At 33.2% G+C, this 19,552-nt stretch overlaps 6 protein-coding genes across 6 annotated transcripts; 1 reads left to right on the top strand and 5 right to left on the bottom strand.

The window, feature by feature from the left end:
* Positions 1-845: 845 nt before the first annotated feature.
* Positions 846-14,498, bottom strand: LOC105253528 (estradiol 17-beta-dehydrogenase 8-like). The gene is made up of 5 exons (XM_025408681.1): positions 14,471-14,498; positions 2,213-2,236; positions 1,892-2,008; positions 1,290-1,668; positions 846-1,202 (listed from the first exon to the last, which is right to left on the bottom strand). Exons 1-5 carry the CDS (start codon positions 14,484-14,486, stop codon positions 983-985), a joined length of 756 nt encoding a protein of 251 aa, XP_025264466.1. The 5' UTR covers positions 14,487-14,498; the 3' UTR covers positions 846-982.
* LOC105253424 (estradiol 17-beta-dehydrogenase 8) lies at positions 3,289-5,641 on the bottom strand. Its single transcript, XM_011261464.3, has 4 exons — positions 5,192-5,641; positions 4,862-4,978; positions 4,264-4,639; positions 3,289-4,172 (listed from the first exon to the last, which is right to left on the bottom strand). Exons 1-4 carry the CDS (start codon positions 5,229-5,231, stop codon positions 3,956-3,958), a joined length of 750 nt encoding a protein of 249 aa, XP_011259766.2. The 5' UTR covers positions 5,232-5,641; the 3' UTR covers positions 3,289-3,955.
* On the bottom strand, positions 7,279-8,930 carry LOC105253428 (estradiol 17-beta-dehydrogenase 8-like). Its single transcript, XM_011261478.3, has 4 exons — positions 8,580-8,930; positions 8,245-8,361; positions 7,650-8,025; positions 7,279-7,562 (listed from the first exon to the last, which is right to left on the bottom strand). Exons 1-4 carry the CDS (start codon positions 8,665-8,667, stop codon positions 7,334-7,336), a joined length of 810 nt encoding a protein of 269 aa, XP_011259780.2. The 5' UTR covers positions 8,668-8,930; the 3' UTR covers positions 7,279-7,333.
* Positions 10,892-12,773, bottom strand: LOC105253522 (estradiol 17-beta-dehydrogenase 8-like). The gene is made up of 4 exons (XM_025408686.1): positions 12,124-12,773; positions 11,836-11,952; positions 11,227-11,602; positions 10,892-11,139 (listed from the first exon to the last, which is right to left on the bottom strand). Exons 1-4 carry the CDS (start codon positions 12,158-12,160, stop codon positions 10,923-10,925), a joined length of 747 nt encoding a protein of 248 aa, XP_025264471.1. The 5' UTR covers positions 12,161-12,773; the 3' UTR covers positions 10,892-10,922.
* On the bottom strand, positions 13,259-14,637 carry LOC105253434 (estradiol 17-beta-dehydrogenase 8). The gene is made up of 4 exons (XM_020028021.2): positions 14,447-14,637; positions 14,155-14,271; positions 13,598-13,973; positions 13,259-13,519 (listed from the first exon to the last, which is right to left on the bottom strand). The coding sequence occupies exons 1-4, from the start codon at positions 14,484-14,486 to the stop codon at positions 13,303-13,305; spliced, it is 750 nt and encodes a 249-aa protein (XP_019883580.2). The 5' UTR covers positions 14,487-14,637; the 3' UTR covers positions 13,259-13,302.
* A 409-nt stretch (positions 14,638-15,046) lies between these two features.
* LOC105253402 (raf homolog serine/threonine-protein kinase Raf) lies at positions 15,047-18,626 on the top strand. Its single transcript, XM_011261434.3, has one exon. It carries the CDS (start codon positions 15,999-16,001, stop codon positions 18,420-18,422), a length of 2,424 nt encoding a protein of 807 aa, XP_011259736.2. The 5' UTR covers positions 15,047-15,998; the 3' UTR covers positions 18,423-18,626.
* The last annotated feature ends 926 nt before the right edge of the window (positions 18,627-19,552 follow it).

The raw sequence follows: 19,552 nt of genomic DNA on the forward strand, positions 1-19,552 counted from the left end.
AAATATGCTTGCTTATCGAAAGATTTTTTCGATAAGATTTGTCATAATTATTGTATATACCATTGAATAAGTTGAATATATATCAATTAGAAGTGCTTAAACAACGCGAAAAATGAAAGATGAATATATAGAAGATTGGTTTAACGTGAGAGCATCTAAATATAATAACGCCAGATATTAGGCATTGATCTTGGAGGATTATAAATGAGATCCGCATTAAATCTCAAGCATTTCTACAAAAAGAATGGCATGAAAACATTGCCGAAACACTTCCATATTGGTAAGGTTGTCGATTCTCCAATTGATTTCTATTTTTCGCGTTTTATAAAGGAGCTCAAAAAAATGATCGATGAAATTGGATGATGTAGAGTTCACAAAATACAATAAGCGTGAATATAAAGAGTTTAGTGAAAAAAAAAGAAAAATATGCATTATAAAGCAATGTTTTATTAATATATTTAATATTATAAAAATATAATACCAAAAATATATACATACACCAATATATAACAAAAATATCAAGATATAATATCAAATATATATACATACACTAATTACCCTAAAAAATATATATTAATATGAAATATATATTAATATGAAAAAAAATATTAATATCTATGTTTAAAAATTGCTTTAGATGAATTCGTCCCAAATTTGCGACAAAGTTCAGAATGAAATTGTATGTAATTAATTTTTTTCTTTATATTATAATATATAATTACATGAAAAATATAGAAAAAAACAATGAAAAAATAAAATATCGATATACATGTCCAAAATATATATATCGAAGTAAAGAATATGCAAAATGTAAATTTATAAAAAAAATTCTTAAATTTTGTCGCTATTTAAATAGATTACTATAGCAAGCTTTCATACTAAAGCAAACTTTTTACATATATATGTATAATTCTTGATCAATAGCCTATTTAAATGATACGCCTAATGTATATGTATATGTATATGAAGAGTAAAACTTCAACTAAAAATTCAATCCTCCAGTAATTTCAATAGAGGCTCCATTTATGTAAGAACTTCTATCAGAAGCTAAAAACACGATAACCTCTGCTACTTCTTCTGGTTTTCCTAATCTTTGTAATGGTATATTTTTAATAAACATTTCCCTAGTTTCATTAGGTACATTTGCACTCATAGGAGTAATTATAAATCCAGGCAATACTGCGTTTACCCGAATTCCAAACCTGTAAAACATATATAATACAGTTACATGTTTTGGATATTAGCAAACTTTTTAAATAAATTAATCAAGATATATATCTAACACATACTGTCCAAACTCCAACGAAGCGCACTTTGTCATAGCTATCACTCCAGCTTTTGACGTGGAATAAATACTATATCCAATTAAGTTACAATGTTTGGCAAAAATCGAACTTATATTGATAATTGAAGAATTTTTGGTTGCATTTCCTTCTATCATCGCTTTAACAGCAGTTTGCGTTACTAAAAAGGTACCTTTTAAATTGACATTAATGATATCATCAAAATTACTGTCGTCGTGTTTCATCAAAAGGGTATTCCGCACGATGCCTGCCGAATTAACAATGATAGTAGGAGGCGTTGAAAATTGCTTCACGACATCTTTAAACGCAGTTTCGACACTGCTTCGATCCTCAACATTAATATGTAATGCAATATGTTCAGTACCTGGGAACAAAAGCATACATGATACAGAGTCCATTTTCAGATGCTTACAACATTTTCTATATAGCAAATGATTCATTATAAAATAAAATTAATTATTGAGAGAAATAAATATACTCTCAATAAACTCTAACATTTCAATAAGCATATGAAAATGAACTCTGTATCAGCTTCAAAAATTCCCTCTTTCTCCTTCTGGCATAAAAAATATATAATATATATAAACCTTCTAAAAAGGCAACAGTTTCCTGAGCAGTTTTAATATTCTGATCAGCTGCGACAACGTTTGCGCCTTCTCGAGCTAAAACTCGACATACTTCTCTTCCGATGCCGCTTCCAGCACCTGCAATAGAATGATAGAAATAGCAGATAAGATTACGCGCTACTTTGCATTTTAGTATTCTAGTTTAACACGTGTAATGATTATTCAAATCTAACCCATTTTTGCTGAGTAATAATTACTCGAACAAATTTTGCTATTTATTTTTCTAAAATTAAAATGAAAATCCGCGATTAAACTAAATTAAATAAAGAAAGGTCCACAAACCAGTGACAAGTGCCAGTTTTCCATCTACGAGTCTAGACATTTCGAAAAAAAAAGATTAAGGATAATTTTAGAAATAATCGGAGCACAACTCGTCTCGTCAGTGAACCTAACGAACACTGTTGAAACTTGTTGTATGGTAGAGAAAAATAAAAAATCTAATCTTTCTTCTCTTAATAAAAAGTCGAATCTTTCTTATCGAAAGACTTTTCGATAAGACTTGGCAAATTGATTGTACATATCATTGAATAAGTTGAACACATATCAATTGGAAGTGAGTAAACAACGCGAAAAATGAAAGATGGATATATAGAAACAGATTGGTTTAACGTGAGATCACCTAAATATAATAACGCCATATATTAGGCATGATCTTGAAAGATTATGAATGAGATCCGCATTAAATCTCAAGCACTTCTACAAGAAGAATGACATGAAAACATTTTCGAAACACTTCCATATTAAAGTTGTCAATTCTCCAAACGATTTCTACTTTTCGCATCTTAGAAACAAAGAAAAACGATCGATGAAATTATGGCTGATGTAGAGTTCGCAAAATACAATAAGCGTAAATATAAAGTAGCGTAAATATAAGTTTATTGAAAAAAAGAAAAAGATGCATTATAAAGCAAGCAAAAAGTTTTAAGGAAAAAAGACATTTTAAGTGCTTAAAGCTTGGTGTAAAAATATTTACAAAATGTTTTGGTTATTTCTTTAATATTATAAAAATATAACATCAAAAATATATACATACACCAATATATAACAAAAATACCAAGATATAATAGCAAATATATATGGATACACCAATTTCCCTAAAAAATATATTAATATGCAAAAAAATATTAATATGTATGTTTAAAGACTGCTTTACATGAATTCTTTCCAAATTCTCGACAAAATTCAGAATGGAATTTTATACAATTATGTTTTTCTTTATATTGTAATAAATAATTTCATGAAAAATATAAAGAAAACAATAAAAAAAATAAAATATAGATACATATACAAAATATATATCGAAATACAGAATATGTAAAATGTAAAATTATAAATAAAATTCTTAAATTTTGTCGCGAATTAAATAGATTACTATAGCAAGCTTTTATAAAGCAAACTTTTTACATATATATGTATATAATTCTTGATCAATAGCCTATTTATATGATACACCTAATATATATGTATATATGAATAGCAGGGTTGGGAAAGTTACTTTTTAAAAGTAATTCACATCGTTTCCGTTACCGTTCTTTTTTCTAAAAAATAACTCCTTATTCGTTACCAATTTTCAAAAGTAACTCATTACTGTTACCGTTACGTAAAATTAACGCATCGTTACAAATTTCGTTACTTTTTTAAATATAAGTTTATTAAATATTACAGGGTTTATTTTAAAATAAATGAAAACATTACTAAATTTTATCGAAACTCTTTATTAATTTTTAAAAGAATTTACTGTTCAATTGTGTCATTTAGCTGCCGTCTTTAGTGGCATTAATACAGATCCACCGACAATGAACATCTTCACTGAACTTTTTCTTTCATATGTGTCCAATGACGCGTTTACGTACATGTGATTTTGCATTCCCCACTCTTCTTTGAATGAAAATTACACCGAGTAAATTTGCAAAAAGTAGCGATAAAAGTAACTGTTAAATTTGTTACTCGTTACCGAATAATGTAACGACGTTACAAGTAACGCGTTACTTCCCAACCCTGATGAATAGTAAAACTAATTCAATCTTAATTTAATCCTCCAGTAACTTCAATAGAGGCTCCATTTATGTAAGAACTTCTATAGGAAGCTAAAAATACAATAACCTCTGCTACTTCTTCTGGTTTTCCTAATCTTTGTAATGGTATATTTTTAATAACCATTTCCCTAACTTCGTCAGGTATAATTGCAGACATAGGAGTGATTATAAAACCAGGCAATACTGCATTTACTCGAATTCCAAACCTGTAAAACATATATATGTAATACAGTTACATGTTTTTCATATTAGCAAACTTTTTAAGTGAATAAATCATGATATATATTTAACACATACTGTCCAAATTCCAACGAAGCGGTCCTTGTCATAGCTATCACTCCAGCTTTTGACGCGCTGTAAATACTTTGTCCAACGTCTCTACGTGTAGCAGCAATCGAACTTATATTGATAATTGAAGAATTTTCAGTTGCATTTCCCTCTATCATCGCTTTAGCAGCAGTTTGCATGACTAGAAGAGTACCTTTTAAATTGATATTGATGACATCATCAAAGATATTGTCATCAACCTCGGTCAAAAAGTTTCTGCGATAGATGCCTGCCGAATTAACAATAATAGTAGGAGGCTTTGAAAATTGCTTCACGACATCTTTAAACGCAGTTTCGACACTGTTTCGATCCTCAACATTAATATGCAACGCAATATGTTCAACACCTGCAAACAAAAGCGTACATGATACAGAGTTCATTTTCAGATGCTTAGAATATTTTATATATAGCAAATGATTGATCATAAAATAGAATTAATGATTGAGAGAAATAAATATAATCTCAATAAACTATAACATTTCAATGTTAAGCATATGAAAATGAAACGTGTATCAAAAATTTCCTTTTTCTCCTTTCGGCATAAAAAAAATATATAATATATATAAACCTTCTAAAGAGGCAACAGTTTCCTGAGCAGTTTTAATATTTTGATCGGCTGCGACAACGGTTGCGCCTTCTCGAGCTAAAACTCGACATACTTCTCTTCCGATGCCGCTTCCAGCACCTGCAATAGAATCAAAGAAATAGCAGATAAGATTACGCGCTACTATGCATTTTAGTATTCTAATTTAACGTGTGTTTACCGAATAATGATTATTCTAGTCTAACGCATTCTTGCTGAGTAATAATTACTCGAACAAATTTTACTATTTATTTTTCCAGAATCAAAATAAAAATCCGCGATTAAACTAAATTAAATAAAGAAAGATCCACAAACCGGTAACAAGTGCCAGTTTTCCAGCTACAAGTATCGACATTTCAAAAAGACGTTTAATTTTAAACGGTGCAGCACAATTCGTCTAATCAGCGGACCTAACTAAACTATTGAAATCTGCGAACTTGTTACATAATGGTAGAGGAAGATGCGCTTGCTTATCGAAAGCCTTCTGATAAGATTTTGATAAACTATTACATATTGTACACTCGGCAACCAAAATGCCTTAACACCTGAATTTGCCCGTGTCAAGGCATATTCGGACGACGTACTTCCACTCTATTATAATTGCGCGTCATGACTATTTAATATCTGGCAACGATGTTTCAAAGTGATTTTACGCAAAATTCAAACTAATGTGTGACATATCTGAAAAAGTGGTTTGACATATGTCAAATATGTCAAAATGTATATGATTAGAAAATAAGTAATGCACATTAATTATATAAAATATTAAAATAAAATATATTAAATATATAAAAAATATAAAGTGTGATATGAATTACACATATTAAGTTTTTATATTTGAACAGCAGTCGCTCATCCTCAAATCTGCGACACACAATAAAAAACTGGCATTAATATGTGTAATTCATATCACGCTATATTTTTTATATATTTAATGTATTTTATTTTAATATTTTATATAATTAATGTGCATTACTTATTTTCTAATCATATACATTTTGACATATTTGACATATAACCACTTTTTCAGATATGTCACACATTAATTTGAATTTTGCATAAAATCGCTTTGAAACATCGTTGCCAGATATTAAATAGTCATGATGCGCAATTATAATAGGGTGGAAGTACGTCGTCCGAATATGCCTTAACACGGGCAAATTGTGTTAAGGCATTTTGGTTGCCGAGTGTACCACTGTATGAGTCGAGCAAATATCAAACAATTGGAAGTGTGTAAACAAGGCGGAAAATGAAAAATGATATATAGGAGCAGATTGGTTTAACGTGAAAGCATTTAAATAACGCCAGGTATGATCTTCGAGGATTATAAATGATATCCGCATTAAATCTCAAGCACTTCTACAAGAAGAATGACATGAAAACATTGCCGAAATACTTCTATATTAGCTAGGTTGTCGATTCTCCAATCGATTTCTACTTTTCGCATCTTACAAAGAAACGCAGAAAAACAATCGATGAAATTATGGCTGATGTAAAGTTCACAAAATACAATAAGCGTAAATATAAAAAGTTTATTGAAAAAAAGAAAAAGATGCATTATAAAGCAAGCAAAAAGTTTTAAGGAAAAAGAAAGTAATGACAATTATGTAAGACATTTTATGTGCTTAAAGGTTTGTGTAAAAATATTTACAAAATGTTTTATTTATATCTTCAATATTATAAAAATATAACACCAAAAATATATACATTAATATATAACAAAAATACCAAGATATAATAGCAAATATATATGCATATACCAATTTCCCTAAAAAATATATACTAATATGCAAGAAAATATATACTAATATGCAAAAAAATATATGTATATTAATATGTATGTTTAAAGACTGCTTTATATGAATTTTTTCCAAATTTCCGACAAAGTTCAGAATGGAATTTTATACAATTATATTTTTCTTTATATTGTAATATATAATTTCATGAAAAATATAAAGAAAACAATGAAAAAAACAAAAAATCGATATATACAAGATATATATCGAAATATAGAATATATAAAATGTAAAATTATAAATAATATTCTTAAATTTTGTCGCGAATTAAATTAATTACTATAAAAAAGTAAGCTTTTTACATATATATATATATATATATGTATAATTCTTCATCAATAGCCTATTTATATGGTACGCCTAATATAAATAAATAAGTAATGCATATGTATATACAGTATCGGCCAAAAATATATCACCTTTATGTTGTTTGAGAATAACTTAACTCAAAGTGAATAACTTAATTCAAAGTGTATATATTTCTGTTTAGTCACATATTTTAATAGTAGGTATAAATTACTTAACAATAGACTTTTCATTAAATAATGAACACAGCAACTTAAGAAAAATTAATTATTAAATGTATTTGAATTAATTTATCCTAAAAAGAAATAATATATTTTTGACCGGTACTGTATGAATAGTAAAACTTGATTCAATCCTAATTTAATCCTCCAGTAACTTCAATAGAGGCTCCATTTATGTAAGAACTTCTATCGGAAGCTAAAAACACGATAACTTCTGCTACTTCTTCTGGCTTTCCCTTTCTTTGTAATGGTATATTTTTTGTTATATTTTTTATAACCATTTCACCAGCTTCGTCAGATACATGTGAAATCATAGGAGTGCTTAGAAAACCAGGCAATACTGCGTTTACGCGAATTCCAAACCTGTAGAACAAACATAATACAATTACATGTTTTGGATATTAGCAAACTTTTTAAATAAATTAATCAAGATATATATCTAACACATACTGTCCAAACTCCAAGGAAGCGCTCTTTGTCATAGCTATCACTCCAGCTTTTGAGGCGCTGTAAATACTACGTCCAACGTATTTATGTTTAGCAAGAATAGAACTTATATTGATAATTGAAGAATTTTCAGTTGCATTTCCTTCTATCATCGCTTTAACGGCAGTTTGCATCACTAAAAAGGTACCTTTTAAATTGACATTAATGATATCCGCAAAATTACTGTCGTCGAATTTCGTCAAAAACATTTTTCGCGTGATGCCTGCCGAATTAACAATGATAGTAGGAGGCTTTGAAAATTGCTTCACGACATCTTTAAACGCAGTTTCGACACTGTTTCGATCCTCAACATTAATATGTATTGCAATATGTTCAGTACCTGGGAACAAAAGCATACATGATACAGAATTCATTTTCAGATGCTTACATTTGCTGTATAGGATATTAATGATCATAAAATAAAATTAATTATTGAGAGAAATAATTATAATCTTAATAAACTATAACATTTCAATGTTAAGCATATGAAAATGAAACGTGTATCAAAAATTTCCTTTTTCTCCTTTCGGCATAAAAAAAATATATAATATATATAAACCTTCTAAAGAGGCAACAGTTTCCTGAGCAGTTTTAATATTTTGATCGGCTGCGACAACGGTTGCACCTTCTCGAGATAAAACTCGACATATCTCTCTTCCGATGCCACCTCCCGCACCTGCAATAGAAACGCGAAAGAACAGATAGGATTACGCGCTACTTTGCATTTTAGTATTCTAATTTAACGCATTTTTATCGAGTAATGATTATTCTAGTCTAACGCATTTTTGCTAAGTAATAGTTACTCGAACAGATGTTATGTTGTTATTTATTTTTCCATAATCAAAATAAAAATCCGTGATTAAACTAAATTATATAAAAAAAAGATCCACGAACCGGTAACAAGTGCCAGTTTTCCAGCTACGAGTATCGACATTTCAAAACAAAGACTACGATTTAAACGGTGGAGCACAACTCGTCTCATCAGCAGACCTAACAGACACTGTGGAAATCTGCAATGAACTTGTATGGTAGGGGAAGATACGCTTGCTCATCGAAAAATTTTCTGATAGGAGTTTGATAAATTATTACACCTTGTATCACTGTATGAGTTGAGCAAAAATCAATTGGAAATGCGTAAACAACATAAAAAATGAAAAATGAATATATAGGAGCAGATTGGTTTAACGTGAGAGCATCTATCGTCATATATTAGGCATGATCTTCAAGGATTATGAATGAGATCCGCATTAAATCTTAAACACTTCTACAAAAAGAATGACATGAAAACATTTCCGAAACACTTCCATAATGATAAGGATATCGATTCTGCAATCGATTTCTTTTTTGCGCATCTTACAAAAAAGGAGCGTAAGAAAAGGATCGTAAGATCTTACAGAAAAGGAGCGTAAGAAAAGGATCGTAAGATCTTACAGAAAAGGAGCGTAAGAAAGGTTGAATTTACAGGTGATGCATAGTTCCCAAAATACAATAAGCATAAATATAAAGATTATTAAAGAGAAGAAAAAGACGCACTATAATAAGGCACACAACACGCAAAGAGACTTAGGAAAAAATAATTAATTTATCACAATTATGTAGAATATTTTACAGGCTTGAAATTTTTTTCTATTTACAAAATTTTTATTTATATCTTCAATATTGTAAAAATATAATATCATACACACACACACACACACACACGCATACACATACATAAATATATATATACATATCAAAAATTCCACAATATGATATCAATGTATATGCATACATTTCTCTAAAAAATATATATTAATATGAAAAAAATATTAATATCTCTGTTTAAACTGCTTTAGATGAATTCTTTCCGAATTCGCGACAAAATTCAGAATGGAATTTTATACAATTATTTTTTAATTTATTTTCTAATATATAATTTCATGAAAAATATAAAAAAACAATGAAAAAAAATATATACAATATAATTTCGATATATACAAAACATATATATATATATATATATATATATATATATATATATAAAACGATATATAAAATATATTCTATAATTTCGATATATACAAAATATATATCAAAATATAGAATATGTAAAATGTAAAATTATAAATATTCTTAATAAATTCTTAATAAATGTAAAATTATAAATATTCTTTATAAATATTCTTGTCGCGAATTAAATTGATTACTATAAAAAATAAGCTTTTAAGAATTGTTACACATTGTACTATTATGTGAGTTGGTCAAATATCAATTGGAAACAACGCGAAAAATGTAAGATGGATACATATAAGAGCAGATTGGTTTAATGAGAGAGCACCTAAATAACGCCAGATAGGCATGATCTTGAAGGATTATAAATGGGATCCGCATTAAATCTCAAGCATTTCTACAAGAAGAATGACATGAAAACATTACCGAAGCACTTCCATATTGATAAGGTTGTCGATTCTCCAATTGATTTCTATTTTTCGCGTTTTATAAAAAAGAAGCGCAAAAAAACGATCGATAAAATTATGGCTGATATAGAGTTTACAAAATACAATAAACGGGAATATAAAGAGTTTATTGAAAAAAGAAATAAATGCATTATAAAGCAAGCAAAAAGTTTAAAAAAAAAGTAAGTAATGACAATTATGTAAGACACTTTATGTGCTTAAAGTTAGTGTAAAAATATTTATAAAATGTTTTATTTATATCTTTAATATTATAAAAATATAATACCAAAAATATATACATACACCAATATATAACAAAAATATCAAGATATAATAGCAAATATATATGCATACACCAATTTCCCTACAAATATATATTAATATGAAAAAAAATATTAATATCTATGTTTAAAGATTGCTTTAGATTTAAATGAATTCGTTCCAAATTCGCGACAAAAATCAGAATGAAATTTTATACAATTATTTTCTTCTTTATATTATTAAATATAATAACATGAAAACTATAGAAAAAACAATGAAAAAATAAAATATCGATATACATATCCAAAATATATATCGAAATAAAGAATATGCAAAATGTCAATTTATAAATAAAATTCTTAAATTTTGTCGCGATTTAAATAGATTACTATAGCAAGCTTTTATAATACAGCAAACTTTTTACTTATATATGTATAATTCTTGATCAATAATCTATTTACATGGTACGCCTAATGTATATATATATATATATATATATATATATATATATATATATATGAATAGTAAAACTAATTCAATCCTAATTCAATCCTCCAGTAACTTCAATAGAGGCTCCATTTATATAAGAACTTTTATCAGAAGCTAAAAACACGATAACCTCTGCTACTTCTTCTGGTTTTCCCCATCTTTGTAATGATATATATTTTATAAGCGTTTCCTTAATTTTGTCAGATACATGTGCACTCATAGGAGTTTCTATAAAACCAGACAATACTGTGTTTATCCGAATTCCATACCTGTAACACATACATATTACAGTTACACGATTTCCATATTAGCAAAATTTTTAAGTAAATAAATCATGATATATATTTAACACATACTGTCCAAATTCCAACGAAGCGTTCTTTGTCATAGCTATCACTCCAGCTTTTGACGCACTGTAAATACTTTGTCCAACGTCTCTACGTGTAGCAGCAATCGAACTTATATTGATAATTGAAGAATTTTCAGTTGCATTTCCCTCTATCATCGCTTTAGTAGCAATTTGCATGACTAGAAGAGTACCTTTTAAATTGATATTGATGACATCATCAAAGATATTGTCATCAACCTCGGTCAAAAAGTTTCTGCGATAGATGCCTGCCGAATTAACAATAATAGTAGGAGGCTTTGAAAATTGCTTCACGACATCTTTAAACGCAGTTTCGACACTGTTTCGATCCTCAACATTAATATGCAATGCAATATGTTCAGCACCTGCAAACAAAAGCATACATAATACAGTGTTTATTTTCAGATGCTTACAACATTTTCTATATAGCAAATAATTGATCATAAAATAAAATTAATTATTGAGAGAAATAAATATAATCTCAATAAACTATAAAATTTCAATGTTAAGCATATGAAAATGAACTCTATATCAGTTTCAAAAATATATAATATATATATATATATATATATATATATATATATATATATATATAAACCTTCTAAGGAGGCAATAGTTTCCTGAGCAGTTTTGATATTCTGGTCGGCTGCGACAACGTTTGCGCCTTCACGAGCCAAAACTCGACATACTTCTCTTCCAATGCCGCTTCCAGCACCTACAACGGAATCGAGGAAGAACTGATAAGATTACGCGTTACTTAGACATTTTAATAATCTAATCTAACACATTTTTGCTGAATAACGATTCCTCTGAACAAATTTTGTTATTTATTTCTTCGGAATGAATATCTGATTAAATTAAATTAAATAAAAAAATATCCACGAACCGGTAACAAATGCCAGTTTTCCAGCTACGAGTATCATTTCGAAATAAAGACTACAAATTTAAATCGGAGCACAACTCGTCTCACCAGCGGGCCTAATCGAAACTGTTTAAACCTGCGATAAATTTGTTCTATTATAGAGGAAAATACGCTTGCTTATCGAAAGATTTCTGATAAAATTTAAAAAATCAGACTTAAAAAATCATTATCATTCTAGATTTCAAAAAATTGTTTCACATTGTACCACTGTTGGTCAAGTATCAATTGAAAGTATTACGTAAACAACGCAAAAATGAAAGATGTATATATAGGAGCAGATTGGTTGCACGTGAGAGCACCTAAATAACGCCAGATATTAGGCATAATCTTGAAGAATTATGAATGAAATCCGAATTAAATTTCACAAACACTTCTACAAGAAGAATGACATGAAAACATTTCCAAAACATTCCATATTGATAAGGTTGTCGATTCTCGAATCGATTTCTACTTTTCGCATCTTACAAAGGAATGCAGAAAAACGATCGTTGATGAAATTATGGCTCATGCAGAGTTCACAAAATACAATAAGCCTAAATATAAAGAGATTTAAGAGAAGAAAAAGTGCATTATAAGGCACACAACATGTAAAAAAACTTAAAGGAAAAAGAAAGTAATTTATCACAAGAATGTATAGAATATTTTACATACTGGAAAAATTTTTATAAAATTTTTTTTATTTATACCTTACCTCAATATTGTAAAAATATATCATATACATATATATACAGCAATATAATAATACCGAAAGAATCAAAATAGCAAATATATGCATATTTCAATTTCTGTAAAATATATATTAACATGAGAAATATATATTAATATTTATGTTTGAAGTTTACTTTATTGTATTATCTTTCGGAATTCGCAACAAAATTTAGAATGAAATTCTGTTATGATTATATATATATTGTAATACATAAATTTCATAATATTAAAAACAAAGAAATAAAATATCGATATAAAATATTGAAATATGCAGAATATGCAGAATGTAAAATTATGAGTAAAATATTTAAATTTTCTCGTAAATTAAATAGATTACTATAAAAAAAATAAGTTTTACATACACATGTACATATATATATGTACAATACTCAGTTAAAAACTTATTTATATAGTACACCTGATGTATAATAAAACTTAATTCAGTCCTCCACTAATTTCAATAGAGGCTCCATTTATGTAAGAACTTCTATCAGAAGCTAAAAATACGATAACCTCTGCTACTTCTTCTGGCTTTCCTATTCTTTGTAACGGTATGTTTTTTATAAACATTTCCTTAGTTTTGGCAGATACAGTTGCAGCCATAGGAGTGTCTATAAAACCAGGCAATACTGTGTTTACCCGAATTCCAAACCTGTAGAACATACATAATATAGTTACATGTTAGCAAACTTTCTAAATAAATTGATCAAGATATATATCTAATACATACTGTCCAAACTCCAAGGAAGCGCTCTTTGTCATAGCTATCACTCCAGCTTTTGATGCACTGTGGATACTTACTTCAGCATATCCATTTATAGCAGCAATCGAACTTATATTGATAATTGAAGAATTTTTGGTTGCGTTTCCCTCTATCATCGCTTTAACAGCAGTTTGCATGACTAGAAAGGTACCTTTTAAATTGATATTGATGATATCATCAAAGGTATTGTCATCAACTTCCATCAAAAAGTTTTTCCGATAGATGCCTGCTGAATTAACAATAATGGTAGGTGGCTTTGAAAAATGCTTTACAACATCTTTAAATGTAGTTTCGACACTGTTTCGATCCTCAACATTAATATGTAATCCAATATGTTCAACACCTGCAAAAAAAGTGTGGTATATAACAAATCAAATAGTCAAAATATTATAATATTGAGTGAATAAAGTAATAAATATAATTATAATAAATTATATTATAAGCATATGAAAATGCACTCTATCAAAATTTCAGAAGTTCTCTTTTTTTTCTCTTTTAACTTAAGGATATATATATATATGAACCTTCTAAAGTGCCAACAGTTTCCTGAACATTTGTGATATTCCGACCGGTCGCGACAACGATTGCGCCTTCGCGAGCCAAAACTCGACATACCTCTCTTCCAATTCCGCTTCCAGCACCTGCAGAATCGTGAAAGAGCAGGTAAGATCACGCTCTACTTTACATTTTTCTAGTATTCTAGTCTAACGCATTTTTGCAGAGTAATGATTATTCGGATAAATTTTGCTACTTATTGCTCCAGAATCAAAATAAAAATCCGATTAGACTAAATTAAATAAAAAAAGATTCACGAACCGGTAACAAGTGCCAGTTTTCCATCTACGAGTCTCGACATATTTCGGGAAAGAAAAAAAAAATATTACGTCTTCGGAAACGATCGAAACACAATTCGTCTTATCAGCGAGCCTACGCGACACTGCTGAAATTTGCGATGAGCTCGTTCCATCGTAGAACAAGACGCGTTCACTTATCTTATCATCGAAAGATTTTTGATCGACTCGAAAATAAACTTTCTCGATGACTCGGGCATGTTCCAGTCACCGATCGCGAATAACGTAAGCACGCCCGGCCAATGAGGATCGACTTTCCGTTGCCATGACAACGATGCCATATGCCGCTGACGTCAAAGCGTACCCGCAGTGACGTCAGAGAACGCGCCACGTAAGTGATCGTGTTTATGGAAAAATTGAACTTGAATTATCGGCGTTTGCGATGCACGCGTCGTCGGATACGGGTCGGATGGACGATGACGATGGACGATCGCTCACTCGTCACTCGTGTTCGCCCGTGTCGCTTGACAGAAGCAGCCGGCTGGTGACCGGCTCGTGAAACTCGAATTTAAACGCGTCGGGCCGCAATTTAAAAATTCCCCTTTTTTTTCGCAAATTTTAAAAACACTCGCCTAAATATCATCTCGACGAGAGCGTCGTAAATTGATAGATTCGCGAAAGCTATGCATCTTCAATGCGCGTTTCTACCGAAGGATTTTCCCAAGGGTCTCGCACGTACATAGAAAAGCGTACATGCGAACGGAGCTTGATATCGTCGGGCCGAATGGACGATCGACAATTGACATTCGCGGGACGCGCGACGCGAAATTGACGCCGGGGACGATTATCTCGCGCTATCTCGGTTCGAACATTTCGAGCGACCGGCACGCGCGCGGCCTCGTCCAAATCCGGCGCGACGAGCGGGGCGTTGGAGGGGCGAGGGAGGGACGTCGTATCCGTAGACGACGCTGGCAGCACCGGCAGGCGCGCCGCGCGCCTCCTCGCAGCCCTCGCTCGCGCTAGTCTGCCAGTTTTGCGTCGAGACGGCTCGGGGCCGCGTCGTGTTCGAGGACGGATCGCAGAACTGATTCGAGTGCGCGAGAACGCCGTCGAGGACGGCTGGTCGGCCCATCGAGTGGCAGCGAGGGAGAAGAGGCGAAGAGGTCGCGACACGCCGGTGACAAGTGCCGGGAGCCAGGCAGCAGGGACAACGCGGCATGCCGTGTACTCGCGGCGCGTCATCATCGCGGCGGTTCGACTCCACCACCCGCGCGAGCAGCCTCGAGGAACGCGATAGAGAAGGCTGGACGACGCCGACGCTGCTGCTGCGTGTTCGGTCAACGGCGGCGTGGTGAAAAGCGAGACAAAGAGTGCAGGTGCGAGAGAGAGAAGGATAGAGCGAAAGCGAGAGAGAGAGAGAGAGGTGAGAGTTGACGAGAGATCGACGCAGCGCGCTCTCTCTCGCGGGCGAGCGCCCCGCTCGCCGCTTCTCAGCTACGGGTAGTGCGTACCGAGCTACCGAGGTGTTTCGAAGCGCGGCAGCGGCGGCCCAGGATGCTGCCCGACGTAGCAAGAAGATGGCCGTGATCGGCGAACGCAGGTATCACGCGGCGGTCCGTGCGAGCGCGTACACGGAGTTGTTCTCGTGCCACAGGGTCGAGAGTCAGGCCGAGGCAGCGGTAACGTCGCCGTTGCCGTCCCCCTCGTCCTCGTCGTCGTCGTCGTCGTCGTCCTCGGCGCTGGCGCGCCGTCGACGGCACAGGAAGAAAGGCGCAGCGGGCCACTCGCCGCCGCCGCCGCCGTCGCCGTCGCCGCTGCCCCCGCCCCCGCCGCCGCCTCCGCCGCACCAGCAGCTCGCGATGACGTCCTCGCGCGGAAGCGGCCTAGAGTCCGGCGAGTTCAGCGATCCCGACGACGATTACCTGGACACGGATCCGCTCCGGTACGAGCTGCGCAACATACAGAGCATCATTCATGTCACGCGGCAGAATATCGATACTCTGAACAATCGCTTCGCCGGCTTGCAGCATCCGCCTTCGATTTATCTGAACGAGTACCAGGAGCTGACGAGCAAGTTGCACAAGCTCGAGTCTGAGGAGCAGAAACTTAACGAGCTGCTGAATGCCAGGAGAATCCCCAGTAGCGTTTCCATATCGGAAAGTGACAACAGTGCGGCCAGGGGCCCGAGAACGCCGGTAAAATCCTTTAATACTCTGAGAGCGTACCTACCTAATCAGCAACGTACCAGTGTGCAAGTGCGAGAGGGGCTCTCCTTGAGGGATGCGCTGGCCAAAGCGATGAAGCTTCGAAATCTCACTACTGAGATGTGCGCGGTCTATGTCATGGGCATGGATAGCTCCAAGTACTTGATAGGTTGGAACGTGGACATCTCGTCGTTGGAATGCGACGAGATATTGGTGGAGATTTTGGATAAGTTTCCCATAACCACTTCCATTTCGCACAATTTTGTGCGTAAGACATTTTTCTCCCTAGCTTTTTGCGAATGCTGCAGGAAGCTGCTCTTTCAAGGATTTTATTGCAGAACATGTAATTACAGATTTCATCAGAGATGCGCGGGTGGAGTGCCTGCCCTGTGTCATCAGGTACGCATGCAGGATGCTTACTATCAAGCGTTACTCGCGCATAATCCAGAGACCACCGCTGGAATCTTGCAACTTCCCTCTGGTTACGGATTGAGTAGAAGTATGTCTCCCTCTTTGGCTCCGTCGAGAAATCAGAGGCATCCACGTTCCTTGGGTCAGCAAGACCGCTCTAGCTCGGCACCTAACGTCTGCTTCAATATGGTAAAACCAGGTGGTGAACCTATTAACCTAGATGAATATAGCAGATCTCAAAGTTTAAGCAGACCTGTCGGTACTACTCAAAGTCCTGTGTCACCTGGCAGCAGTCCAACGAAGCATAGTCAGTCCACGCAGGCTAGTCCCACGAGTACTTTAAGGCCAAAACGACCAAGAGCAAAATCAGCTGATGAATCTTCGAAGAATCTCTTAGCGCCAAGGGAGTCTATCGAAGATTGGGAAATTCCAGCGGAGGAGATTCTAGTAGGACCACGTATCGGATCAGGATCATTTGGAACTGTATACAAGGCTCATTGGCATGGACCTGTCGCAGTGAAAACACTCAATGTTAAAATTCCTACGTCTGCACAGTTACAAGCATTCAAAAATGAAGTGGCTGTTTTACGTAAAACTCGACATGTGAATATCTTGCTGTTTATGGGCTGTGTCAGTAAACCACAGCTTGCGATTGTTACACAGTGGTGCGAAGGCTCATCTCTGTATAAACACTTGCACGTATTTGAGTCCAAGTTTGAACTGTTGACATTGATAGAGATTGGGAGGCAAACTGCGCAAGGCATGGACTATTTGCACGCAAAGAACATTATTCATCGAGACTTGAAGAGCAACAATATATTTCTACACGACGATCTCACTGTTAAAATCGGTGATTTTGGTCTGGCAACGGCAAAAACTCGATGGTCTGGTTCTCAACAGTTTCACCAGCCGACTGGCTCCATTCTGTGGATGGCACCGGAGGTGATCAGAATGCAAGAAGAAAATCCGTATAGTTTTCAGTCTGACGTTTATGCGTTTGGTGTAGTGTTGTTCGAGTTACTAGCTGGTCAATTACCATACTCGCATATAAACAACAAAGATCAGATATTGTTTATGGTAGGACGTGGCTATTTGCGTCCCGACTTAGATAAATTGCGCTCTGATACGCCGAAAGCACTCAAGAGATTGACGGAGGACTGTATTAAATTTTCGCGAGATGAGCGGCCAATATTTCGTCAAATCCTGGTCAGTTTAGAGGGTCTTCTACGTGGTTTACCGAAAATAACAAGATCGGCTTCCGAACCAAATCTCAACAGAACGCAGCTGCAGTCCGATGATTTTCTTTACACCTGTGCTTCACCAAAAACTCCGGTGAACTTTCAATTTGGAGCATTTCCCTTTTACCCTTCTGGTGGGAATATATAAATGTATCGGCTGACACGCATTATAAGTCTGATGCACTTTGCATAAAGGAAATATTTAAAATATTGAGCATAACGAGATATAAGCTTAATTCTATGAACAAATTACATAATTCTTTCACACTTTACTTTTATTGTATTGCAAATGTTTGCTCGATGTGGAATGTGATAACATTCTCTTTGATATAAGACAAAGGTCAGGAAAAATAGGCTCTATATATATATATTATATATATATTATATATATATATATTAATAATATATATATATATATATTATATATATATTAATAATATATATTTATATATAATATATATATATAAAAGGAAGAAAAAAAGAGAACGCATGTGTAGCTTTTATCTTTAGACATTTACCGTTTACAGAAATAAATTTTCATTTCATTAGGTACGATCATTCATGTATTATAAATACATACTCGCATACACATACAGCAGTGTACATATATACATACAAATTTGATATATATATATATATATATATATATATATACACATATATATTATACGTGCATGCACGTCAATGTAGCGATCTGTTGATTTTGTGCGATCCTTATGAAGGATGTAAAACTAAATTAAATCATAAGAGTAAAACGGCAGTTAAGTCGTGCGGGCCGTCGCTTATCTGTGAGATAATTTTCCAAAGGCCGAAGTGATTTTGTACTACTTCCTTGATTTTGTCTCGAGTATGCTCATACAAACACATGCAAACATATTTCACACATAGTCTCATTCATGATTATTATATTATGCATATATCATCATCGGTGCAGGTTGCTTTGTATTATATATAAATATATATATATATATATATATATATATATATATATAATATATATATTAAAACAACGTGTAGATTTCCATTTAAAAAAAAAGTTATATTTATAACTTTAAAAGTAACATATACACGCGTACATACACTCACACATATATTCATTAATGAAATATAAATACTTTAAATAAGCCTGCTAAAAATTAGGGATATTGATTAAAAATGAACACAGGTTCTTCAACACATGCTTATATCTTATTTGACAAATCGTTTCTGAGGATTCTCTTAATTCATCTTACGATTAAACGTTTTAAGTAATTTTAAAAATATGCACACAGACAGAAT

This window comes from Camponotus floridanus, unplaced genomic scaffold, assembly GCF_003227725.1.
Source record: "Camponotus floridanus strain SB8 unplaced genomic scaffold, Cflo_v7.5 scaffold22, whole genome shotgun sequence".
NCBI classification, from domain to species: domain Eukaryota; kingdom Metazoa; phylum Arthropoda; class Insecta; order Hymenoptera; family Formicidae; genus Camponotus; species Camponotus floridanus.